We start from the raw sequence: 26865 nt of genomic DNA on the forward strand, positions 1-26865 counted from the left end.
ATACCTAACACATTTTCTTCTAAAAATGATAGTACTCACTCCGTATAGAATTTAGAGGTCGTTTAGGACATGATTATGCTTACCAAGGAGTGATTAATTAGGAGATACTTTTCATGTGTGTCCTTATTAAATACATTTGCGGGTGTATTCCATACGAGAAACTTGTACAGTTGAGCGGCTAGTGCATTGAAGCACGAACGCATTTTTTTTTTTTTTGCTGTGGCTTGATTTTGCATGGCGCTCGGATTTGTTTTTTTTTTTCGCGTTTGTGCGCGGCGGAGGCTGCATGTCCCTGTTTCGGATAGACGTGGCCGCTCGCGTTTGGCTGCATGGCGCTCTTTTTTTTGGCGTTTGGTTGCGGCGGAGGCTGCATGGCCCTGCTTCGTCTAGGATTTGGTTGCATGGCGCTCGCTGATTTCGTTTTGGCGCTCGTTGTTTTCGTTTTGGCGCTGATTAAGTCCGACGCTTAGAGTACTCCGCCGTTTCGCTGCCTTTGCTATTTAAACGGAGCGGTCCCTTCCTCTTTCTACCTCTTCTCTTTCCACTTAACGCTGCAATGGGTGATTTCTTCCCCGGCTTTGATCTGAATGTGCGTTTAGAAGAAGATGACGACGGCAATGTTCCCCTGGATCTCAACGAGCTAATAATGGAGGATGACAACAACAATGGTAAGCAACAACGTCAAATTAGTTTCTCAGTTTGTGCCTACTAATGTTTGTTTTTTTACAAGTACAACATAATGTGGAGGCTTCCGTTGGAGAACAAGTTGAAGAACCCCACCGAAGGAAAGAAATGTTTGAAGAGCTCCGAAAACAAGTTTGTCAAGATTTGTTGGCTAGAAGCAACAATGGAAAATTAGGCAAGAAAGATACTACAATTGTTGCTGATCAATTTGGCCTTCACATTCGGTCAGTTCAACGTTTATGGAAGCGAGGTAAAATACAACTTGTAAACTCTGTTCCAGTTGTGGTTTCTAGTCTAAAGAAGGGTAAAGTTGGTTGTAAGGCAATCCCTGTTGATTTGGAAGCATTGCGCAACATCCCTCTAAAGGAAAGAATGACTATAGAGGATGTGTGTACCAAACTTAACATGAGCAAATAGAAGATTCAAAAGTATTTGAAAAAAGGTTTGCTTAGACGCCACTCTAGTAGCATCAAACCATATCTCACTGAAGCTAACAAGAGGTCTAGATTAAAGTGGTGTGTTCACATGATTAAGAGGGATTTCCTTGCTGATCCAAGGTTTAAGGATTTGTATGACTTTGTGTTCATTGATGAAAAATGGTTCTACCTCTCTCAAAAATCTGAAAAATATTATTTGCTACCCGAAGAAGATGATCCCCATCGGACTTGTAAGAACAAGAATTACATCCCTAGGCTCATGTTCTTGTGTGTTTGTGCTCGGCCAAGGTTTAGGGATGGGAATTGTATTTTTGATGGTAGGATTGGTTGTTTTCCACTTGTTCGATGTGAACCGGCTATGAGAGGTAATGAGAGAACCGGCCGTGTACGGGGAGACTTGGTTATGAAGCCCATAACTTCGATCACAAGAGACGTGATTAGAGATTTCATGATCAACCAAGTGTTGCCTGCCATTCGAGCCAAATGGCCCAGAGAAGATGTGGGCAAACCAATCTTCATTCAATAGGATAATGCACCTTCCCATTTGAAATTGGATGACCCGGATTTTTGTGAGGCTGCTAAGCAAGAAGGATTTGATATTCGCCTAATTTGTCAACCACCCAATTCTCCGGATTTCAACATTCTTGACTTGGGTTTTTTCGAGCTATTCAAGCAATTCAATACAAGAAGAATGCAAAAACAATAGAAGCTCTAGTTCCAGCAGTGCAAGAGGTAATTTGATCAAATTGTTCACACATGTTTCATTTTTTCTTCAATAACAAATTTGCTCATTCATTCATTTCTTGCACACTTGTTTTGTAGGCATTCATAGAATATTCGGCACACAAAGCAAACCGAATGTTTCTAACACTACAAAGTGTTTTGATGGAAGCTATGAAGGTGAAAGGATGCAACAAGTTCAAGATTCCTCGCATGCAAAAAGAAACATTAGAAAGAGAAGATCGGCTGCCAACTTCTATCCCTTGTGAACCATCTTTGCTAGATGAAGCCGAGGCTACTATTGCTGCATCAAACAATTAGAATGATGCTAGTTAGCTTAATTAGTAGAGACATCCTTGTAACAGTTAATTAGAACTAAAGCTAGTTATCTTACCGATGCTTTGGCGTCATCCTTTCCCGGCAACAGCTCCTTGTAATGGTTAATGAAAAGCTCGTAGTCGAACTCGTCGAGGCCGTGAAGCATGTCGTCGATTATGTAGTCCGCGTGGACGAGACCGCAATGAGAGCATGGCCACAACCGCGAGTGCGCACGATTCTATGCTTGGCGGTCCTCATGCATGAGATGACAACGAGCGCATATAAAAGAGCCCGGCGGCAAGGAATCCGGCACCATCTCCGAGTCCGGCGCGAGCTCCTGCAACTCCGGCGTGATGGAGTTCGGCGCCATCTGCGAGTCCGGCACCACCTCCATCTCCGAGTCCGGCGCGGCGACCTCCTCTGGCTCCTGCAACTCCGACGCGACGACCTCCTGCGACTCCGGTGCGATCTCCTCCGACTCCGGCGCGACGAGCTCCGGCTTGAACTCCATGGTTTGGAACGGCGGGAGTGGAAGGCGAGAGCTGATGAGCGGCGAGCGCGAGAGGCCAGCAGCGAGCGTCATAGGCCAGCGGCGAGCGGACGAGCAGCGAGCAGCGAGCGCGGTGCGGGAGCCGAAGTGAGCGCATGCAGGGGCAGCGTCGTCCAAAACTTTGCTTCTACGCTAGAACGACCTCCTTTCCTTAACTTTGCTTCTGCGCTAGAACGACTTCTAAATCCTATGCGGAGGGAGTATATATACTATAGTAAAACAGAAAAAAAAATTATACCAACAGAAACGAGGCTTCTTAACAGTAATTTCTATTTTTCCTCAGAGAAAAAAAAAAAGAAAAGAAAGAGAAGAACAGAGCAAGCCAGACACGCCAATCACCCGCGTCCTACTCCTACCTCTCCAGCCACAAAGACGAGCTCCACGATTCCACCCACACCGAATCTTCACCGGACGATTCCACCCAAGAACCGCGCGCAACAAACAATTCACACCGCGCTTCTCTTCTCCAGCGATGCAGACGGCGGCGGCGGCGGCGGTGGCCGTGGCGTGGGCGGCGGTCCCATCGACGTCCGCCTCCTCATCCTCCTCGCCCAACCCCTTCGGGGTAAGGGTTCCGTTCCCCCTTCTCGAGGGGCGCTTTCTTGCCTGGCTCGGTCCGGCTGATGGGTTCTCGATTCGGTGCGCAGGTGGGGGTTGCGTCGACGGCCGTGCCGGCTTCTTCCGCGCCCAGGCTTGTTGCCGCCTCCACGCCCCTGGGTCGTCGACGGCGTCGGCAAGGTCAGTTCTTTGTTGGCTCGTAGCTAGTTAGTCCCGGTTCTTTTTCTCTCCATCTTTGTTAGGGATTTCATGGATCGGTAGAAAACTCTCTCAAGCTTACCTTACTGTATGGATTGGATTGGTAGTGTATGGAGCTGTCTCAAGGATTGGTGGGGTATTTTGTAGAGGAAGGATTATCTTGCCGCATGTTGTGGAACTTTGATGGTTTAATCCTGTAAACGTACTGCCGCATCATCTGCTAAAAAGGAAGAATTTTGCACCCGCAAACTGTGTTGTTATAAACCCAACGTTCAGGTGTTAGGAGTGAAAGCCAGCTATCTATTGCCACATAGTGCTTGCTTGCTTAGGTTCTTGGTTAAGGATTGCGTTCCAAGATGATCAATCTTTCGATATAGTGACACATGGTGCTAAAATGTAGATGGTATGTCGTATGTGGTATGCTTTGTAATTATGCAGTGACTAGCTGGCAACATTAACAAAACGATGAAGTACACCTTGCCACTATCCAGTTCTGTAGGACTACATGATACCTTCTGTCTTGGGAGCATAGTTTCCTATTGTCCATGCTGTGTTATGATTATCATCTAAGCATATAGGAGTATAAAGTTAACTGTTTTGGTACGAGCTGGAGCATCTCCTACAGTGATTAAGGTTAGGTATCAGGGAATTCCACAATTCAGACTATTTGCTTGTATTTTCTGTCTTAATTTATTGAGATGTAACTATTCAAGTAACTGCAACTCTAACTGTGTCCTGCTCTGGCAGTGGTTCAAGCTGTTGCCAATCCAGACCCTGCGATCGAGCTGCCACTGACTGCTGAAAATGTTGAGATGGTGTTGGATGAAGTAAGGCCGTATCTTATGGCAGACGGAGGCAATGTTGCGTTGCATGAGATTGACGGGAACGTGGTAAGGTTAAAGCTGCAAGGAGCATGTGGGTCGTGCCCGGCTTCAGTAACAACGATGAAGATGGGTATTGAACGGCGCTTGATGGAGAAAATACCAGAGATTGTTGCGGTTGAGCCCATCGCTGATGAGGAAACAGGCCTTGAGTTGAACCAAGAGAACATTGAAAAGGTAAATGTTCTATTGTTGGCCAAATATTTCCATTAGTAAAGATCACTTGATTCTTATGGAATACTGAAGTAAACCAGGATTTATTTTGTTGGATGTTGACTAATTGGAATTAATTTTCCTTGAATAAGATCAAATTCTTCTGAAACATGTAGTATACTTTGTAAATGAATTTCAGAGTTTTCTGATGAGCTGTGCTTATTTATTTCTACAGTGCTGTGACTGCATAATGATGTTATTATCAGTTATTTTACATTTAAAATCCATCTTCTGTGCAGTTTGTAGGCTTGAATTATTCATCTTTAACTATTAGATATATTGTGGAAAGTGTATTGCAATGGTGGAATGCTTTACTTCAGTTTTTTGTTCGTAGGAGCAGGTCAGGACTTTTCAGTGTAGTTGCACTCATTCAGCGTCATTTTTCTGATTATTTGTCTGGTGGAAGCTCTGGTTCTTTGGCTGATTTCCATTGTATGAACTTAGAGCTTGTCCTTGTATCATATGTCATAACAACTAGCTTTTGTACCCCACTGATACATTTATGTTATGGCTAACAATTTAGCTTTTGCATCCTTATGAATTGTTCAGTATGTGAGGTAACATCCTTTCAGCTGTCACCTGTGCTACAGCGGTGCACCGTGCAACCCTGTTCGACTGATACAGGAAGTGATGTTAATCATGCTATCGTTGATAGGAAATTCTGTCTGCTGATATAAGTTTTGTAATTTTCCAAGTTTATACTTCATATATGTAAGATCAAAGCAATAAAGAAGATATGGTGACCAACAAGCAAATGAGACTACTGCTATCGCTCTTATGCTTTTTCTTACTTTGAAAACTAGCCTTGAAGATGTATAATTTCCATTCCTCTCATGGATCAGTTTTTTTTAAGGGCATTGAGATAGAAACTGAACATCAATTACATGTTTTCTCCTATATCAGGTACTTGACGAGATTAGGCCATACCTTGCTGGCACAGGAGGTGGCGAGCTCGAGTTTGTCACAATCGAGGAGCCTATTGTCAAGGTTAGGCTTACAGGCCCAGCTGCTGGTGTGATGACTGTCCGAGTAGCGTTGACTCAGAAGCTCCGTGAGAAGATCCCTAAAATTGCAGCTGTCCAGCTATTGCCATAAGATTAGAATCTTTTAAAAGCCAGGCACCACTCACAGTTGACAATGTAAATGTACCAGTACCACTGCAATAAATCTTAAGGAGTTGTAATGTGTGGCCTACTGAGCATTTAGCTCCTCTACAGCGATAGATACGCAATGTTCAAGTAAAGGCGTTTGTTGGATTTGTAACCAGAGTTTTGGTTTCTGTCTGTATGATCTGTACTCTTGCTCAATGTTTTTGAGGCGACGTGGCGAGGCGCGGCGCCTGACCCCCTTCACAATGCCTAGGCGTTTGTGGTGGACGCCTAGATGACGTCATGCACACATTGTAAGGCGTTGTAAGCTAGAATTTTATATACTAGTGGAGCACATACGTATCTCGTTTGTTGCCAATTCTTGAGCCCATGTTCATTTCTTTCCTTTCCAAAAGCTCTTCTCTCATGTAGCATCCAACCCCTTGAAGAAAACTGCACGACAATTAAAGAATTCAGCAATTAAACACATTATCAGTTGCTGAGAGGCAAGATAACAAATTAGCAAGCATTGGTGCATGCAGGAGCATGACAAATGACATCATAGTCTGTCTCAAATAGTCCACAAAGTTAGAATGAAGTACTGAACTCTAAAGCATACTAATTAAGTCAACTACACCAAAGCCATACAACAGGAGTGCAGGACAACACAAAAGTACAGCAAAGGTGCAGAACACAAAAGAATCTATCAGCAGGAGTGCAAATCTCTGTTTCCGCACTCAAAATCCATCATCAAACTCATTAGGATCGGCAACCTTGTCTTCTTCAGTAGCAAGAACATTGCCATCTTCTTCACACCCGCTCATTTCCGCATCATCATGTGGGTCTTCAACTTCATCTTCCTCTTCTCCATCTTCAATAGCAGGAACAGGAACATTTCTTGAATGACTATAATATTGAATAGCAGTAGCTCTCCTAGGAAGATTACGACCCTGCAGCGCTTGTGATGCACCGGTGGCTTCATCAACATGCTGCCATGTGAGCTCATTGACAGCATCAGACCCTCGAGCACCCGGAATGGGCACATGCAATGAATAAGCCCATTCATTGTCCCAATCAAACTCCTCAATGACCAAAGGGTCATATTTCTTGTCTGCCTTCTCACGCATAAGCTGAAACCTTGTTCTTATCTTCCGATTGTATGAAACAAAAACAATATCATTCAATCTCTTGTGCAGCAGCCTATTCCTTTTCTTTGTATGCATCTACAAACAAAAAAATCAAATGGAAAGCAAAACAAAAAATCAAATTGTATGCATCTAAATAGAAATTGTTAATCACAAGGATACTCACAAAATTGAAGGTACTCTAGCATCTCTCACAACCAGATAATGAAGCACAAAGACTAACTATACGCTTAGCAAGTCTTTGTAGTTCAATGGCTCGGCCACCATAAGAACGTCACCAATCAACTGGATGAAAAGTACAACACATATTAGGAGTTTGGAATGCAATTAAGTTGCTGAAATTTGCAAGCTGAGATTAACAACACTTACGAGGACTCATTTTGTCATAGCTTTTCTTTGCCATTTTGTTTGAGAAGGCATCTCCACGTTGCTCTTCATACTCAATGGCCTGCCTATTGATCTTCATTTGTGTTTCCACATCTGGTATCATTCTTCCAAGCACTTCAATAAAACAACATCTTAGCTGCCCAACAGTGGCATCATCATTAGCTTTTACAAGAGGATAAAATTTTTTTGGGTTCAAATATAGTGCAGCCCCATACAATGGATGCTCCATTTGGTTCACCCAACGCTTCTCAATAATGTCCATGATACTCTTGAGCAGTCCCTGCTTGGTTGATATATTGAAGCTGAGCTTTATCCTATCTTTTGCATGATTCATTAGAGATGTGACCTCTGGCATTGCAGGCTTCTCATCACCATCAACAACCCTCAAAACAATTAAGAGTGGGGCTGAAGCTCTTAGGCAATCTTCTACTGAGTTCCAAAACTCAGTAGATAGCACAGTGTCTTGCACTTGTTGACCTGCTGTAGTTGTACACAAGTTGTTCCCAATCCATGCTTCACTAACAAACAAGCTCTTCTAAGCATCTTTGTTCTTGTACAAACTCTTCAATGTCAGAAATGATGTAGCAAATCGAGTCTTTGCTGCCCTAACAAGATCATTCCCACCCGTTTGAGCCCTCATTGCACTAAGAAGCCTCCCATGCCTATAAATGAATGTGGTGACACGCCTAGCGCGTGCAATAGGTTTCTTAAATGCCTTCAAGTTCCCAATTTCTTCCAACATCAGATCCAAGCAATGTGCAGCACAAGGACTCCAAAACAGCGTGGGAATCCTATCCATAAAAATCTTACCAGCAGCCTTGTAGTTAGCGCCATTGTCGGTCACAACTTGAACAACATTGTCCTTTCCAATGTCCTCAATCTTCTCCTGTAACAAATCAGCTAACATTGTTGCACTATGAGCTTGACTTGATGCATCAACTGACTCCAAAAAGTACGTTCCCTCAGGGCTGTTCACAAGAACATTAATCAAGTGGTGCCCTCTCATATCAGTCCATCCATCTGACATTAGTGTACAACCATATTTCTTCCAGGCCTGCTCATGGTCCTTCCTCATGGCACTTGTCACCTTAACACATTCTTGAAGCAAAGGTTCACCAAGCTGTTGGTTAGTTGGAGGCTTGTACCCTGAACCATATTAGGCTATTGCCTCACAGGCAATTTCAAATTGCCTTGAATTTGCTGCATTAAAGGATACACCACACTCCATGAACCATAGTGCCCATTGCAAATCCACATATTGCTTCTCCTCCTTAGTCTTTGTGCTGGACTCAATGGTGGGTTGAAAGTCCTTTGCACGCCTTTGATCTACTATCTGTTCAGGTGTTCTTCTAAGCATAGCAACAACAGACTTTATTGTCTTTGGTGTCTTTGGTGTTGAATTGCCATTGCTAGGTCTTGAAGCCTTTAATTGATAGGTAGCATGCCTTCTCTTGGCGGCTGTCCCAGAACTTGGTTTTTTTGCAACCGGTTTTGGTGTTGCACCCCCATCTGCTCCTGCTTGTATATCTGCTATTGCCACCTCCACAACTTCATCTTCCCCATCTTTCTCCTCAATACCATCCAAGAACAAAGGCCTTCTTCTCTTCTTTTGCAAGTAAGCTTCCATCTCTTTCCTGATTTCAGTGGTAACTTTTGGACAAAGGACAATATCTCCATATCCACCAGCCAAATATTGCTTGAACCTCTTTATGCCTCCTGAAGCCTCATTTCCACACAGGATACATATCACCCAGTCTCTCCTAGCAGGGTCCTGCCAGTAGGCATATTTCCAGCCTGGATCATTGGACTTCGCTTTCCTTGCTGGATTAGTCTTGGGATCATAATCAGGTGCTTCACTTGAGCTTGCCATGTTGCTGGATGCTACATAAAAGAAAGCAAGAGCCTTATGTAGTGCAACATTCAGTTTTCACACTAACATTCAGTTTGCACACATGGAAGCAATATGGAAGCAGCCATTTTCAGACTAATCACAGCTTGCACTCTGACATTCAGTTTTTAGCTTTGATAGAAAGAGAAGTTGACCAATAAGTAGAAAACAGATAGTCACTAGCTAATCAGGTTAAGCAAAAACAACTATTTCAAAAAAAATTAAAACAATGATAATCAAGATAGAGAGTTGTTTCAGGCTAAGCAAAAGCAGTCACAACAAAAATTCATCAACATAGAGAGCTCAGGCTAAGCAAAAAAATTAAAGCGATCACCCTTCTATGTGCCTATACATATTGGACTGTAAATCACCCTTCTAGTAGTTCAAAGCATCAGTTCAGTGCTATAGAAAATTGATGATAACTCTTCCAATAGTTCAAAGCATCAGTTCAGTGCTAAAGAGAACAATTGCATCAGTTCAGTGCTAAAGAGAACAATTGCATCAGTTCAGTGCTAAAGAGAACAACTGTATCAGTTCAGTGCTAAAGAAACAGCTATAACAATATCCAGGTTCAGAGCAGAGCAGAGGAGGCAGAGCAGAGAGTATACAATATTCAGACTTCAGAGCAGCAGTACAAGTAGAGCAGACAACAGAGCACGAGATTTGGAAAAGGGCCCGACGGAAGACAAGCAGAGCAGACAGTAGACAAGCAGATAAGCATATTAGACAAGCAGAGAGCTGAGTGGAGGCGGGGGCATACCAGGCGGAAGGGCTTGACGGAGGAGCAGTCAAGCGGAGCAGGGGCGGAAGGGCCCAATAGGCTCCACGGCAGGGGCGGACGGCTAGGCGGAAGGGCCCGACAGGCTCCACGACAGGGGCGGACGGCCAAGCGGAAGGGCCCGACAAGCTCCACGGTAGGGGTGGACGGCCAAGCGGAGATGCAGCGCTGGCTCCGCGGCAGGGGCGGCCGGCCGGTGGACACGAGCAGAGTCCGCGCCCAGCGGAGGTCGAGGTACGTCCGCCGCCTTCTCTCTTCCCCTCTCCTCGTCCGCACTCGCGGTGAATGACACTCACGCTAGATTTCCCATGCGAAGAAGCTACCTGGGCGCCCGCACGGTCGATTTCCCGCGCCTCCTACTTTTCCCGCGGGCGCGCAGTCGATTTCCCGCGGGGCCGTGCTCCTTTTGGCGCCCTTCCCCTACGACCGTCATCCGACGTCTGTGGCGCGGTTGTAGGCGTCCGCCCGACGCCATTTGCGCCTAGGCGACGCCTAACCCTATGAGGCAGACGCCATACACGCTGAGGTCGTGGCGACCCCGACGCCCAGGCCCTCGACCACGCCTTGTCGCCTAGGCGACGCCTCAAAAACATTGCTCTTGCTATAATCACGAGGAAATAAACTAAACATATGTTCAGCTTTCGGAAAGAGTAGTTTCTCCTGGAGTTGACATCTGTTGTGATCTGCAAACTTTATTAAAATCTCAAATTCACTTAGGCCATGTTCGGTTCCTTGGGATTGGTGGTCTGGAACTAATTCTAACTGGATTGCTTGTCTAATTTGTATAACCTTCGATGAGCTGGATTGATTCCTAGCAACAAAAAAAGAGCCTTTAACAGATTATTGATCTACATCTTTGCTGAATTATGTCTGATACAACATACCTTGTGTCACTACATAGCACAAGCACCAAATGGGCCATAGGTTCAGTCCGTAATGCAGCACTTGGGAAATGCATGAATAATACAATGCATAACTGATCATCATGAGCCATTTAATTTCTTCTACGATTGCGATTTACAAAGGCATCGCAACAGCAAACCATTCCACAAAACTCTTTAGCTCCATACAGTTTTGCGACCAAATGGCATACAACTAAGATACTTTTAAAACTTACATTGCAATAGCAAACCATTCCACAAAACTCTTTAGCTCCATCCAGTTTTGTAACCAAATGGCATAAAGCTAAGATACCTTTAAAGCTTACATTGCCCAGTAGATGCAAAAGACCAATGATGTGAGCATCCATGAGACTCCTAGGTGCCGAACTTTTGAATATAAGTCTATATTGTGCAAGTGCACAACTGCGTTTAAAAACAAAAAAGGCCTGCAGAGCTCCATTGCTCGATACTGTCTTAGCACAGAGAGCAGAATCGGGAAACGAAGACGCAGTCAACCCCAGCAACATGGAAACTAAAGCTATTGTGAAGTAGATTATGCAGACTTGGGCAGCTACATTGTTGTACTCATTCAGTCGGTTGAGAAGTACTGCCTTGTCAATCCATGTAATCAAAGCTACACCAAGAAAACAGATGACCTTGTAGTGCTTTATCCTCTGATCAGCAACAGCCTTCACCTGCAAAATACAGTAATGTCAGATTAAACACTAACTTATTACCCAAACAATAATGTCAGATTAAACACTAACTTGTTATCCAAACAATGCAGACTATAGTTTTTCTCTATTTACCTCATGTTTCATGTTTGTCTCATGACTATTGGTCTTCATTGCCAACTGCGCAAACCTAAAACCAAGAAATTGTGTCAGCAAGCATACCGCTTATGCTGAAATTTGGCTTATGCTTATGCTGAAATGTTGTGAGAGGAAAACATTGTTCCATGGCTGAAAAGTAGTGCTAAATAAACTCAAGCGAACATGGCGAACATTGGCTATTGCTTGCTAGTACATTAACATTAGACTGATGCAGCAAACAAAAAATGAAAATTACTTTCGACAAAGGGCTGTGGCACCGTGCCAGGTGCATGCTCAATCGCGCTATTGGTTGCTACTCCTACATTGGAATGACGGAGCAAGCCAAATTGAAGATTAGTTTCAGCAGACAGCAATGCTGCGTGTGCAATCGAAACCGACGATTAGTTTCAGCAGACGGCAATGCCGCGTTCAACCTGGCGTGCCCTGCCCTGAGCTATTGCCCCCAATTTGACTGGGGCCACCCTCACGGTTGGCAGCAAGTGGCGCTGCCAAGGCTTTCTCCATGCTCTCGCCGGACAATGAGCTCGGCAGCACATGCCCAAAAATCTGTCGAATTCCATCTACTTTTCAGAATCCTTGTTCGCCCCGCCTACCAAACACGAAACTGGAACGACTCCATCCCCACAACCAAACGCATACATGGGATCACTCGAACCCTGAAAACTGTGATTGGACCCAATCCATCCTACCCATCCCAAAACCAAAAACACCCTAAGAAGATGGTAGTTAAAAAAAAATCCTGAACTCATCATCAGCTTGGGGGAACCACTGAACAACACATGTGGTTCTCAGTTTATGGCGTAAATTGACTTAGTGCTCCAACAAAAATTTTGTTATAACTTTAGCCAAATGGTCAAGGCAATGGTCTGGTTGGACTGAACCAGCAAGCCAAACTGAAGATTAGTTTCAGCAGACGGCAATGCCGCGTTCAATTTGGCGTAGTCTGAAGCAGTACCTGGGTCGCCGGCTGTCGTCGGAGAAGCGGTCACCCCCAGGAGATCGTCGGAGTGGGCCCGAGACCCGTGTCAATCGGGTGCGAGCCGTGCGACGACTGGAAGCGCGGCGGTTGGGATTTGAGAGGAATTGGGGGTTTTATTCGTCTCCTCTTTTTTTCCAATCCATAACACAACACATACACGACGTGGTTGTTTTGCGTGATTCTCTCTTCGCAGTTCGCAGCCAGGCTCGTACCTGGCCCGGGAGCAAGGCCCAACTGGCTCAGAGAAAACAAACGCGTCAGCAAGCCAGTTTGGTTACGGCTACTAAATTTTAGTAGTTACTAAACGGTTTAGTCATTTTTAATAACTCCAAAGTTATTAGAAATAACTAAAGTCTTTTTAGTAGCTTTTAGTCATAGCGTTTGATTAAAAAGTTACTAAAGTGTAAAAACTATTAAATTTAGTAGCTACTAGACGAACCAAACATACTCTAAAAAGAAGAAGCAGCAGCAGCTAGCTGTGTTAGGGACAGGCTTAGGTTTGAAAATCGGAAAAAATCTACTTTGCCTGTCAGTAAAAGTCAGCTTTCCCACCCCTTGAATTAGGGGTGTTTGATACGGCTACTAAAGTTTAGAAGGTGTGTCGGAAGGATGTTGTATAGGGTATTCGAATACTAATAAAAAAACAAATTACATAATTCGTCAGTACTCTACGAGATGAATTTTTAAGCATAATTAATCCATCACCAGCACATATTTACTGTAGCAAAATATTATTAAATCATGGACTAATTAGGCTCAAAAGATTCGTCTCGCAAATTAGTCGCAAACTATACAATTAGTTTCGTAATTAGTCTATATTTAATACTCTATGCATATGTCCAAATATCCGATGAGACAACGACTAAAATTTAGGAGGGGCAACCAAACACCCTTTTAGAAAAATCGGACGTAACTCCTCCATCTTTTCAAACGAGACATATGACCTCCGTGCTCTAGGTGGTTGTTTCTCTTTCTTTTATATTTATTTTGGTTGAATTTTTGAAAAAATCATAGTAAATTATAGAAAAATTATAAAATAAAAAATCTAATTTTGTTGGACTCTACGTGAGTAGATCTACACAATAAAAATATGAAATGGTATGTTTTAGTACAAAATTCATAGCTGCAGTTTTTTTCTATTGTGGTAAAATTTTTATGGTAGACTAATCATTGTATGCTTGAGATATAGTAAAAATTTCATGCTCGTTGGGTCATGTATCACTGAGTTACAGGCTTATTCAGGTTTATGCTTATTAAATAGTTTAAAATAATAAAAAATGTGTAAGAATAGAAAATATATGTTCTCTGTGTAATTTTCTCTGTGACAACATGATTATGTTAAGTGTTCATACGATATAACAATAGAAATACTGGCCCCGTTCGCTGGTCTGAATCTTGGCTGAAACTGGCTGAAAAACAGTGTTCTAGCTGAATTGTTGAGACAGAAAAACACTGTTTCGGCTGAAAAAACAAGCCGAACAAACCGAATATGGGGTAAGCCGAACGTGGCCATTACATTACATAAAGAACACATATTTTCTATTTTTACACACTCTCAACTATTTTTAAACTATTTAATAAACATAAACCTGAATAAATCTATAACTCAGTCATACATGATCCAATGATCATAAAATTTTTACTTCATCTCAAACATACAATGATTAGTCCACCAAAAAATTTCACCATAATAGGACAACAAAAACTACAGCTATAAATTAATCACAGAAAAGAATAGATCTAAAGCTAGAGCAAAAATTTTGTACTAAAGCATACCATATCATATGTTTACTGTGTAGATCTACTCACGTGGAGTCCAAAAAATTGAATTTTCTATTTTATAATTTTTTTAATTTACTATGATTTTTTAAAGATTCAGCCGAAACAAATATAAAAGAAAAGGAGAACACCTACCTAGAGAAACAGTCAAGGAGGTCATATGTCCGGTTTGAAAAAATAGGAGAGAAGTTATGTCAGGTTTTCTAGTTTAGGGAGGAAAAACTGACTTTTGCGATAGTTGAGGGAGACAAAGTAGACTTTTTCCCTGTGAATAACCAATTTTGACACAGGCTTTTTTGGGAAAGAAAACCATGCAGACATGGATCATCGCAATTCTCAGTGTGATCAACGCATGGCTTAAAAAAAAGATCAAGGGATAACATGACGCTCTTATAGCTGCACCAAGCTCTGAATGAAAAAGAAAAAAAAAGAACTGGAGCAGTACGTCGTGCCTGCTTTTACCGTGAATGGCCTCCTCCAGGCCGAACTGCTGACGTCAGCGATGGGCGGGTGGCGCCGTTGCGCAACGCAACAACAACCGACAGTGAAGGAGAAGGCGCAGCCCAAGCGGAAACGAGGGGAGATGGCGGCGGGTGGCTAGCAAGCGGCACGGCACGGGGGGTTTCAGGGCCTCGGGGAGTTTTGTTGTTGGGCCAAATCTGGGGAGGGTCCCGTTCGTGCGTCCGATATTTATTCTTTTTCATTTTAATAATACCACATGGCTTACATGAGGTGCGGCTCACGGGGTTATTATTTGCGAACGTATCACCGCGTTCGTGGCAATCGTGGTAAGCCATCATCATCTCATTATTCTTGATTGATAGATACAGGTATCGATATATAATATCGGTCAAAAGTCCACCGCTCGCCTGGTCACAAAAAACCTTGTTTGTTTTAAAGATTTTTTATTTTTAGTTATTTGTATTTGTATATATCACGATGTGCTCATTCAAAGATTTGTATCTTCGTTTATTTGTATTTGCACATATCATAGAAAAATGTTTATTTTAAAGTTGAAAGTGGAGTTTTCCGTACGAAGTAAGCATCATAAAATGATTATTCATATAAGATTCTTTGGTCATAAAATAAGTGATGTCTTGAATCATAAATTTCGACCCCTATTAATGAAAACGTCCCATGACATTTTCGTGAAACAAAAAACAACAATATGAAACTTTTATTAGTACCTTCGTCCGCAAAAGAGTGCAATTATGGGATGCGTGCCGGTAAAAAAAGCTCAAATTTGATCCAATTTATAGCAAATATTATTAGCATTTATGTCTCCAAATAAATTTATTGTAAAAATATATTCAATAACTAATCTAATGGTACTTACTTTGTATCATAAATGTTTGCACTTTTTTATATAAATTTAGTTAAAGTTCAAACTGTTTGACTTCTCAAAAAACGAGAATTGCATTCTTTTGTGGACGGAGGGAGTACTAATTACTACTTATGTGTCGCAATTTATATATCTAACAACTATACTGAGTAAAGTTAAATATCACTCGAGTGAAAGGCCTCCTCTCCCTCGAATTCTTTTGCCCAAACCCAAGAATGGCACGTGGTCTTCTTCTCCAACTCTGGTAAGGTTAGGGTTTAGGTTTGGGGTTTTGTGGGCTTACCTGAATTCGGCGGGTTTAGAAGGATTGTTGGGGGAGAATGCTGACCCGACAGTGATGGAAGGTGTGGGGGCAGCGTGGGGAAGGTGATCAACAGTGTGTGATGGAGATAGCTCGGTGAAATCCACCAGGTTAGTGTAGACGACCGCGGAGATGGTCAGGCACCACCAGAGCCGTATGGAAGGCGGCAATGCCGGTGGAGCTCAGTGAGAGATAAAGAAGACTGTGGAGAAGAGGCACGTCAATGTGAAAGGATCAAGATGCTCAAGAGAGGGGTGACTTGGGCTAATTTTAAAATTCTTTGCAATAATTAAACCCTACAGTTAGCCCACTTCACCCCTTGTGCCTAGAAAGTGTTTCTAATGTTCTACCGCACAAAAGTTTTGCGCCCTAAGTTCCGATCCTACTCTAGCATGACAATTCTATGAATGTAAAGACAAGAATTGAATTGCTTAAAGTAAATGTTCAAAGTAAAGGTAGAAGGAGGAACGCAGCGATGTTTTATCGAGGTATCGGAGAGTCGCCACTCCCCACTAGTCCTCATTGGAGTACCCGCACAAGGGTGTAGCTCCCCCTTGATCCACGCAAGGATCAAGTGCTCTCTACGGGTTGATTCTTTGACACTCCGTCATGGTGAATCACCCACAACCGCTCACAACTTGAGTTGGGTCATCCACAAGCTTCACCGGATGATCACCAAACTCCCAATCACCACCAAGCCGTCTAGGTGATGGCGATCACCAAGAGTAACAAGCAAGAACTCTCACTTAACCACAACAAGCCTAATGAGAAGGGTGGATGCACACTTGCTACTGTCTTTTCACTAATGAGGCCTCTCTCTTGGATTCTCAAATCTCAATCACCTCACAAGGACCTTGCTCTCCTTGGCACTCTCAAGGGTGTTTCTCAGCTGTTGAAATGAGCAAAAGTGATCCCTTGAGTGAATAGAGGAAGTATTTATAACCCCTCATTCAAAACGAACCGTTATGTGCCTCTGCGGGGTGACCGGACGCTCTGATCAAGATGATCGGATGCTCTGGTCAGTTCTCCCTGCCACCAAGCAGTTAAGTTGTGACCAGACACTGACCAGCGTCTGGTCAGCACTGACCGGATGTGTCCGGTCACAAAAACTGCCTTCTGGAACCTTACTGATGTTGACCGAACTCTGGCACCCAGCGTCCGGTCACTTTGCTGCTCAGCGTTCGGTCAGTAGCCAGAACCTGACTAGCGTCTGGTCAGCACTGACCGGACATGTCCAATCAGGATTCTCCCTCTCTAGAACCTTACTGAAGTTGACCGGACTTTAGCACCCAGCGTCCGGTCACATTTCACTCAGCGTTCGGTCGTAACCAGACGACTTCACCTTGATCAAATGAACTGAGTAGACTCTGCGCTAGCGTCCGGTCACACCGGAACCAGTGTCCGGTCAATATTTGACCATCTATTCACTTCCAACTCGTAATTATATGTCAATGAAGTTTGCTCCAATTGATCTTAGGGCTATTTAGGAGCTACCTTGTGCTAGATTTGACAAGTGTGCACCACACCTAACCCACTAGACTCACCTAGGTCAAGCTACCCATCCATATCCCCCTTAATAGTACGGCCAAAGGAAAAACAAAGTCCTAAACTACTCTAAGTGTCTCTTCAACTCCAAATGATACTTAGAACTAGTCCATCCTTAACCTTGTCGTTCGTCCTTTGAAAACTAAAATGATTTCCATCGTAGGGGCATGACAATCATGATTGCCCAATCAATTGCCATTACCATGACCTAACTTAATTGTATCTGGAAAGCACACGTTAGTCACAGTAATCTCATATTGTCATTAATCACCGAAACCCAACTAGGGGCCTAGATACTTTCAATCTCTCCCTTTTTGGTGATTGATGACAATACAACCTTGAATATGTAAAAGACATGAGGTTTTCAACATGCTTGGTTCATATAAGCTTTTAACAATAAGAACAAAAGAGTTAGGCAAGCTTATATGACCCAAGCCAACATGATGTACTCAATAGATATAAAATAAGCATGAGTACAAGAAATAAAGCTCATTTGCATTGGAGTAACAACGCGGAAGCAAAGCAAATGAGCATAACCAAGTGACATGATATGACACATATAAAGATCAAATTAGAGAGCACACATGTCACATATCACATAAAATCACGATCACATAAATATCACGATTACGATCACACTTATGTAGTTCAATGCATAAAAGTAAACATGAATGCATAATAATGTATCACACATAAAAAGCCAAATATAATAGATAAGCTCCCCCTAGATATGTCACTCCCCCTAAGTCTATCATACTCGATCCCTCTCCCCCTTTGACATCAAACACCAAAACCTAAGGGTCTGTCAGTGGGGCTGTAGCGAACGAGTCGAGCGCTGAGGTGTGATAAGCGATCTGGAACTATGCAGCATCATCATCTGATCCTGAGCTCTGAGCTATATGACCCTCTATCACTGGAAGTGAAGTTGAAGCGGTCTGGATCGGATCTGGGACTGGTGTGGCCTGTGACTCTGCAGGTATCACTGAAGCAGGCAGCTCTGATGATGCAACTGATGAAGGGAGCGTCTCTGTAGTCCCAGTAATAGGAGCAACTATGGAAGGACCAGGGACATGTAGATCTGGTGGTGTAGGCTACCCTGTTAACTCACTGAAAGTAGCACCAAGGCTCTATGAAACTGGGGTATCTAGCACAAGCAGCGAGGAAGTCTGAGCCGGTGTGAAGCCTGTATGAAGCGGTGTGAACTGCGGACCCTAGGCTATCACTGGTGAAGCAAACCACTGGGACACCTACTCTATAGATGAAGCAAACTGAGTAGCAGTCTGTCCCTGACTCTAAACCCACTAGGCTGTACAACTAGAGTCTATGAAGTGGTGGTAGGCTGGCCGAGCTAAGGTGTAAGCTATGGCGGTGGAGCCCTAATAGCAGTTATGACATACTACATGAATCTAAGTAATTGCTGCTACATAAGGAGCTGCTGCTGCTGCATGGCCTGCTGCTGCTGTTGGATAGCCTGCTGCTATCGCTGGAACTCATCATGTCTAACCTGAACCTGTGCTAGAGCAGCTACTGTCTCCTAGGCCTAACAAGCCTAATCCAGCCTCATCCACTCAAGTATAGCAAGTAGAGCGAGGTCTATCTATGGTGCAGGTGGAGCTGAGCTGGAGCCACTGGCCTCACCATCATGACGTCAAGGACGAATTCAAGGGATTCTTGATAATCATCATTTGTACTATCACTGGTGTCGCTCTCGACCATACCCTCATGCTGAGCATCTAACTGCTCCTCCTCTATCGCTGCAATGCCCCTGATAGTCTCATCCTGCTGGGCTGCAGACTCTAGCACCTCTAGGCGATGGCTCGGCTGGCTAGGTGTCCTCACTGCACTGTGGTGGAGCATCTGAGTCATGTTGTAAGCTAGAAACTCTATAGTAGCACTAGAATACTCTGCCAACATCTCAGGAGGCCTCACTATGACTGCCCTGTGAATCAGAAAAGTAATCCAGTGAGCATATGGTAGCTGTCTGTGACCTCTGAACCCCCTCTGCAAGTGTATCTTCCATCTCAGATAGAATGACATCCCATACATCAAACACTGTCTGTTGTATTAGAGCATTCAGTAGCCACAACTGAATGCGAGTCAATCCCTCGTGATATCTCATCCTCGGTAGTAGGGTCCTCCTCAGATAGCATCTAGCAGTCATGATGTAGGAGTAAGATCTCTAGGTGTCCTGCTCGGCCCCTCACCGAATGGCGCTGTGAAGCAAGGTCAGATGAGATCAGTGGGAGGCACAAGACCACCGTGTGGGTGTCTAGGAGGCTCTGTGTGTCCATAACAAACCTCATGAATACGGATGGGTGACTCCTGTAGCCTGAGTATCTCTCTAACCCTAAAGCTCATCAGCCTGTAGTCGCAGCCTCTGAATGCAAAGTGAATAAATCTGTGGCCTAGGTCAATATAGAGTGAAGCATAGAACTCATGGACCCAAGATGGAACATATCTGCCTGTCCATCTAAGTAAATCTGTTAGCCCTGGCAAGTAAGAGAGATGAGGGTGGATCTGTTCTCCAGCTGCTGCAATAATGGCCTCAATAGAACAAACTCACTGAGATCTAAAGGCCACCCCACTGTTAAGATATGCATTGTAGAAGTCCTCCTACAGTGGTGTATAGAACCCCTCTGAAGCATGCTCATCCCTCCTCGGTGGGAACCAGTCCTCGAATGACATGAACTGACCTGCTACACCTGCTTGGCCGTGGCGGCCCTTAAATCCAGATGAGTCACTGGAGGCGGACCCTATGGTCTGGGAGGCGGACGAGAACCCCTCCGCTGTGTCTCTGCCCTCGGTGTCACCTAGGTATGAGTATGACTAGAGCGGTGTAACTATAGCTAAGGTGCCTGCTCTGTCTCCTTGGTCTACTCTACCTCCTGTGTCTGCTCTGTCTGCTGCTGTGGCTCCCCCTGAGGCTGAGTCTCCTCTATAGCAACATGGCGTCCCTCAAGCATGACAGTCCTAGCTGGACTACCATGATGACACTCAACCTACTCAATAGCTGCCCTTTGTGCTGGTGAAAGCTGATATGCAATCTAGACTCCACTCCTAGCACCTCCTCTCTCTGCACGCTCTGCGGCGGCTGCCACTGCTGCTGCTCTCGCTGTATCAGCATCTACATACTTCTGCTTCTTCGACGTGATCTTCTTCGTCGCCTTGCCTTTCACATCAGTATGCAAGCGAGGCAGAGGCCTCGGATCCTCATCACCTAGACCACCTCCGGTGTTCTTGACACGTGCCATCTAGAACAAACTGTTGCCTCGGTCAAGAAACAACTGCCAACTATCACTTCCGAGGCTTGGCCTCGATCCGTACTCGTGAGCTTGGCCCCAAGTTCACTGACAACTGCCAAAGTGACCACAAACAAACCGACTCGCTGCACGATGGAATAGATTGGATATATAAATAATTACAATATTCATCTAGAGATACGAAACCCTAAGAAGCAAGCATTAGGTATGAAATTAGAATCAAGGGCTTGCCACCTGACAAACCAGTGAATCGACGAGAAGAGGAACGAATCGAGGAACCATCGGATCGGCAACTTGATGTCTAGGGTTAGGGTTTTGGTAATGCGGCATGGATCGGCAACAGAGAAGATGCGGGGCGTGGAAGCTGTCAGCTCTGGCATGGATGGAAGCTAGGGTTCCAGCGAGGCTCTAGTGGCAGCGCTGGCGATGCCGGCGGAGCTAGGGTAGAAGTGCAGCACAGGCATGGTGGTGCACGGGACAGTGGCGCTGCAGGCAACGCGGCGAGGAAACCATGGCATGGCGGTGAGCGGTGGCGTGGCTGCGGGTAGGTGGCACAAGCACGACGACACTAGATAGTTCCGTCGGTGCGGGAGCAGCGGGGAGGAAAACGTGGCTGCGGGTTTGTGAAACACCTATTAGCCATTTAATCACCAAGTGTGCGGTCAACACAACAGGGACTAGCGTGTTGGCAAACACGTGAACCTCGGGAGAAAATCATCATGTCAACATTGTTCTGCCCATTAATTTGCATTCCCAATACACAAGCTTGTATTTACTTTCTTATACATTGTGCTTGTGTAGTTGCTCTTATAATTTGTTAGCTTGTGTAGCTTGCTAGTTACCTTCTTGCTTGTGTAGCATAGAAGTAGCTCCCTTGCACAACTAATTTGGCTTGAGTAGCCTTGTTAGTTACATTGCTTAGTTTGTGTAGCTAAGTAATTTTGCGCTCTTTAATTTGGCTTGTGTAGCCTTGTTATTGAGCATTGCTAGTGAGCTTAGGAGCTTTGTGCTTTTGCTTCACTAGTTTGTGTAGGAGCTCTTTTGGTTGCCAAAGTACTAGTTTGCATAGGTTTGTGTGACCATACTACTAAAATTGGTTAGGTGAGCTCTAGCTAGCTCGGCACCTTTGTTGCCTAATTAGGATCTTTGTAAGGTGCTTGATAACTAAGATAGAGGGGTGTAGTCTTGGCTAGACCGATAGTTTTAATTCTGTATTGGTTTCAGTTGGCCGGCGCGTTTAATTTTAGAAAGGACTATTCACCCCCCTCTAGTCCGCCATCTCGACCCTACATGTGGTATCAGAGTTAGGTCTCTCATTTGTGGTCTTCACCGACCCAAGAGGATGGCAACTTATGGGCTAGATGTTGAGTGTCCACACATTTTTTATGGCACACTTTGCATGATGAAAAAATTGGATGATGAATAATTTTAAGTTTATTTGCCCTCAAATGTGGTGGATCATAGATGTGGGCTTTTCTCATGCGTTGGATAAAAAGAATGCAACTCAAGCGCAAAAGAAATGCCTACATCTTGATTGCCAAGCTACTAACATTTTCTATAAATCTATGAAAGATAACATATTTGGTGAGATCATGGATATGGAATCCTCCCATGAGATTTGGATTTATCTCAATAGAAAATATGGGATGGTCTCCAATAATGATGATGAGCCCAAGGAGGAGACACATGAGGATGTTGAGCGTAGCTACAATTCGGTGATTGTGAAAGATTGCTCCACCTCATGGTCAAGTGATGATGATGATAGATCAACTACAAGTTCACTTGACAAGATTGATGGTGATGCCTCAAGTGATGCAAATGATGATTCTACCTCAAGCACACTTGATGATATTGATGATGGTTCATGCTCGGACCATGATTGTGATGCTTCTACAAGCTCTCCATCACTACACTGCTTCATGTCACTAGGTGACACAAAGGTAAAAAATGCTAATATGGTTGATCATATTGATTCATATGATGAGCTTGTTAGTAGACTTGCTAGCATGACCATGATTTTAGAAAATGAGAAAGCTAAAATATTGAAATTGGAAAAGAAAACTCATTTCTAAAGAATTCATGTGAAGAACATAACCACTTACTTGATGTTCTTAAAGCTTCACATGATGAGCTAAAATTGGCTCATGAGGAACTTAGTGTTGCTCATGATAACTTGGTTAAAGACCATGTTTTTATCACTAAGGAGCTTTCCAATGGAAAAACTAAAACTATTGAGAGCTCATCACATGGGTCAAATGATCAATCACATATTATTGCTAACCCTTGTGATGTAGGCAAGAAGAATGTATCCACATCTTGTGATGATTTATTAGCTATGCCATATTCTTCACATTTAGATGCTTGTTCTACTTCTATGTCTTGTGAGACTAACCTTTTGAAGGAGAACAATGAGCTCAAAAGTGAAGTGAAGAATTTGAGCAACAAGTTAGAGAGGTGCTACAACTCTCAAGTCACCTTTGAGCACATGTTGAACAACAAAAGAAGCTATGGTGACAAGAGTGGCATTGGGTTCAACAAGAGCAAGGGCAAGAAAATGAAGAAGCAAGAACAAAAGAAGCTACCTCATTTCATGTGCTTCAAATGCCATAAGATGGGTCACCTTGCCAAATCTTGTCCAACCAAGAAGCCAAAGATGAGGCCACAAGATGAAAAGAATAAGCCCAAAGAGCAAATCAAGATCAACTTTGTAAATGGTGATTCGGGGATAAAGAAGAAGACAAGAAGGGGTGAAAGAGCAAGGCATCAAAAGCTTAATCAATATGCCAAGATGGTGAGCAAGAACAAAGATGATAAGATGAAGGAAGTTGCTCACATCAAGTGCCATAGTGATGAATTGGGCCACCTAGTTTTGGGTTGTCCAAACAAGCTTGAGAAGAAGGCTCAAGCAAACAAGAAAAAGCAAGGCATTGAGAAGCAATATATGAGCAAGGAAGAGAAGGCTCAATCCAAGAGAAATTGCTACTCATGCCGAAAAAGGGGTCACATGACAAATTCATGTCCCCTAGGTACCACTTCTAAGCCTATTTCAATTGTTGATAATAATATGCTTAGAAAGGATGGTAATGGTACCTCTGTGGTTGCTATTGCAAAACATCCCACTACTCAGACTAAGGCTATGCCTAAGTATGTTGCACCTAACTTGAGAGGACCCAAACCTGTCAGCCTCCGCGTTGCAACGTCTGTTCTCCACCGCCTTAGGGTTTGCATCTAAGCCGTTCTTTCAAGTTGGTTTGATCCGAGGGCTCAGGATTCATGCTCCTCCCTATATATACTAGCCCCTGCTACCCCTAGGGCATCTTCCATCATTCAAGAGATCAAACCCTATTCATCCTTAGAGCTCCACCATATTCTAGGGCATAGCTTGCTAGGTTAGATCTAGAGGGAGGCAAGCTTCGCTTAGATTCCTGATCATGTCAAGAGTGTGGCTTGGTATAGCCCCTTTATCCTCTTTTGTATCTTTCATTATTCATATGTTTGCTACAATTGATTCGACATTATTTTTAATATTATTCATGTTCCTAGTTATCATGTTTATCATCTACTTTGATTATATGCTTAGTATAGCTAGATTATCATCATGTTCAAGCATAAGTTCATATAGCGCTCACTCCAAAGTACAAGGGGTGAGTGGTCGACATTGTATAAGTGTGGTTCTTATATGTTGTTTACCTACGGATGCATCCTATATTCTGGGCCATATGGTTGATCGTGGATGTGACACTCCCGTTGAGTCCTTTGTAGTCCACTCCCCGAATATAGGACAAGTAGGATCTAGTTACGAAGGAAGACAAGCTATGTTCTTAATCTTCTCTAGTAATATCTCTTATGTGTAGATATGAAGTTGATCTTAGCCATGACTACTAAGTGTAATTGCACTAATCAACGTATGCTTTGACTAGTAATTAAGAATGACTTAGAAATTATTTCTCCAATTTCTACTTAGCAATGCTAATGCCATAGAAAGGAGTACTCTGAGTGATCCATTTTTAGTTATCATCTACCATTCATATATATTTATCTCTTGACTTACCTCTGTTATGAGTAGAGTAATGGTTATGGTTTATTTCTCCATCAAAAGTATAAGTTATCAATATATTCCATCTATCCGTCCTTCTCTGTGGTAAAAATATAAATAATGATACCTAGAATACTTCCGGGTGAAATGCTACAATGGTAAATTATCTGTGCGCTTGCAGATCCCTTTATATACATATTTGCATTCTTTTTAGTCATAATAAAATACTTAAAGTACTTAGTATCATTCTAGTAGTGATGCTAGGTAGTACCAACAAGCATTTCTAGCATCATAGTTAGGGATGACAACCTAGCAAAAGTGATGTTAAGAAATGTCAACAAACATTAGGTGGCTATGTAAACAAGTGACATGTTAATAAATACCAACAAGTATTTTCTGGCGCCATTGCCGGGGAAGGTAGCTAGGCAAGAAGGAATATTGATAAACTTTTACTTATTGGTATGATTGAGAAAACCATATACCCCTGCTCAAACAGGATTACCCTTATGTTGTCTACTTTTATATCTTATATAGGGTAATGTATGACTGGTTTTGACCTTCTGACAAACAGTGTTGAAAATCCAGAAGCACTACTTAACTAAGGCTAAACTCAAGAAAGTTTCAGCTTTAGAATCAAAAGACAATCAGATAAGGCAAAGCTTAACACCAGTTTTCAAAGCCATGGCTAACAAGACTCTCCATGAATTCTCTGCTCCAACTATGGCCAACATCCGTACTGGACCAGCGATCAACATTGGAGACAATGCTTTTGAGCTCAAGCTAGCTCTCATCAACATGGTGCAAGCTAGCCAGTTTTGTGAAAAGGCACATGAAGATGCGAGTGCTCATCTCCAACACTTCCTAGAGATCTATAGCACTTTCATCATCAAAGGAGTTACCAGAGACATCATATTACTTTGCCTCTTCCCATTCTCACTTTTGGGGAAGGCGAAGCAATGGTTCTACGCCAACAAAGATAGAAATACTACATGGGAAAACTGATCCACTGCCTTCTTAGCAAAGTTCTTTCCCACGGGCAAAACCAACGCCCTGCGTGGGAGAATTTCAAACTTTCAACAACAACATGATGAATCTGTCCTTGAGGCATGTGAACGCTTCCAAGACTACATATCAGAATGTCCTCATCATGGATGGAGGATTGACTACTCATGCAGACTTTCTACCATGGGTTGACAAACAACACCCATGAGAATATGGATGCCGCTGCTGGAGGTGCATTTCTGTCACTCACAATCGCACAAGCAACCACTCTCATGGAGAAGATGGTCTCCAACCAAGGTTGAAAGGAAGAACGTCTTCAAACCCGCAAGAGAGGTGAATATATGCATCAACTCAAAGATGTAGACATGATGTCTGCCAAGATAGATCTGCTGATGAAGAGGCTTGAAGACCGAGCTAATGAAAAGAAAGAAGTCATGCACATTCATGATTCCCGCGTGATGTGTGAAGAGTGTGGAAACACTGGGCATTTAGGGAATAGTTATCCTAAAACCCATCGGGATGTGAACTTCATCAACAATAACAACTATCGTCCTCAACGGAATCAAGGATGGAACCAACAAAGGCTCAACTACCAAGGTAACTATCAAGGTAATAATTTCAATAGTTTCAATAATCAATCACCCTTGAGAGAATTAATTTCTGGCCAAGCTAAAATAATGGAGGGCTTATCTAAAAAACTAGCTTCCAATGATAAAATCTTAGAAAACATAAACAATAGAATAGATAGCTTCTCCCTAGCTATTAAAAACCAACATAGCTTTAATAAAATGATAGAATCACAAATAGCTCAGCTGGCGGCTGTAGTTCTTCCAACCAACAAAGGTAAGATTTCGGGGCAACCGAAAGATCTCAAAATTACAAATCTTGTCGATATTCACAATGCTGCAGGATGCTACGTAGAACAATTGACAGGAAGATGGGAGGATTATTCCTTGCCTGTCAAGAAAGGAGATTTAGGAAGACCTATCATCCCCATAGCCATTGGACCTCACATATTCTAAGAAGCTGTCTGTGACTTCGGAGCAAGTGTCAACATTATGC

General features: G+C 43.3%; 1 protein-coding gene, 1 long non-coding RNA gene, 1 other non-coding gene and 2 pseudogenes across 3 annotated transcripts; 2 read left to right on the forward strand and 3 right to left on the reverse strand.

The window, feature by feature from the left end:
- The first annotated feature begins 3058 nt into the window (after positions 1–3058).
- On the forward strand, positions 3059–5825 carry LOC136483596 (nifU-like protein 2, chloroplastic). The gene is made up of 4 exons (XM_066480713.1): positions 3059–3274; positions 3357–3447; positions 4213–4523; positions 5463–5825. Exons 1-4 carry the CDS (start codon positions 3182–3184, stop codon positions 5652–5654), a joined length of 687 nt encoding a protein of 228 aa, XP_066336810.1. The 5' UTR covers positions 3059–3181; the 3' UTR covers positions 5655–5825.
- LOC136483600 (uncharacterized) lies at positions 4546–5455 on the forward strand (annotated as a pseudogene).
- Positions 5826–7147: 1322 nt separating the features above from the next.
- On the reverse strand, positions 7148–8407 carry LOC136483592 (uncharacterized; annotated as a pseudogene).
- Positions 8408–10870: 2463 nt separating this feature from the next.
- LOC136483603 (uncharacterized) lies at positions 10871–12570 on the reverse strand. Its single transcript, XR_010765529.1, has 3 exons — positions 12515–12570; positions 11536–11590; positions 10871–11421 (listed from the first exon to the last, which is right to left on the reverse strand). It is a non-coding gene; the product is annotated as an uncharacterized lncRNA (long non-coding RNA).
- A 13277-nt stretch (positions 12571–25847) lies between these two features.
- LOC136484425 (small nucleolar RNA R71) lies at positions 25848–25955 on the reverse strand. The gene has a single exon (XR_010765946.1). It is a non-coding gene; the product is annotated as a small nucleolar RNA R71 (small nucleolar RNA).
- Between the last annotated feature and the right edge of the window lie 910 nt (positions 25956–26865).

Source organism: Miscanthus floridulus, chromosome 9, assembly GCF_019320115.1.
Source record: "Miscanthus floridulus cultivar M001 chromosome 9, ASM1932011v1, whole genome shotgun sequence".
NCBI lineage: Eukaryota > Viridiplantae > Streptophyta > Magnoliopsida > Poales > Poaceae > Miscanthus > Miscanthus floridulus.

Coding starts and splice junctions, on each gene's coding strand:
- LOC136483596 (XM_066480713.1), top strand. CDS start 3,182: ATGCAGACGGCGGCGGCGGCGGCGGTGGCCGTGGCGTGGGCGGCGGTC. Junction 3,448..4,212: donor TCGTCGACGGCGTCGGCAAG/GTCAGTTCTTTG, acceptor CTGCTCTGGCAG/TGGTTCAAGCTGTTGCCAAT. Junction 4,524..5,462: donor ACCAAGAGAACATTGAAAAG/GTAAATGTTCTA, acceptor CTCCTATATCAG/GTACTTGACGAGATTAGGCC.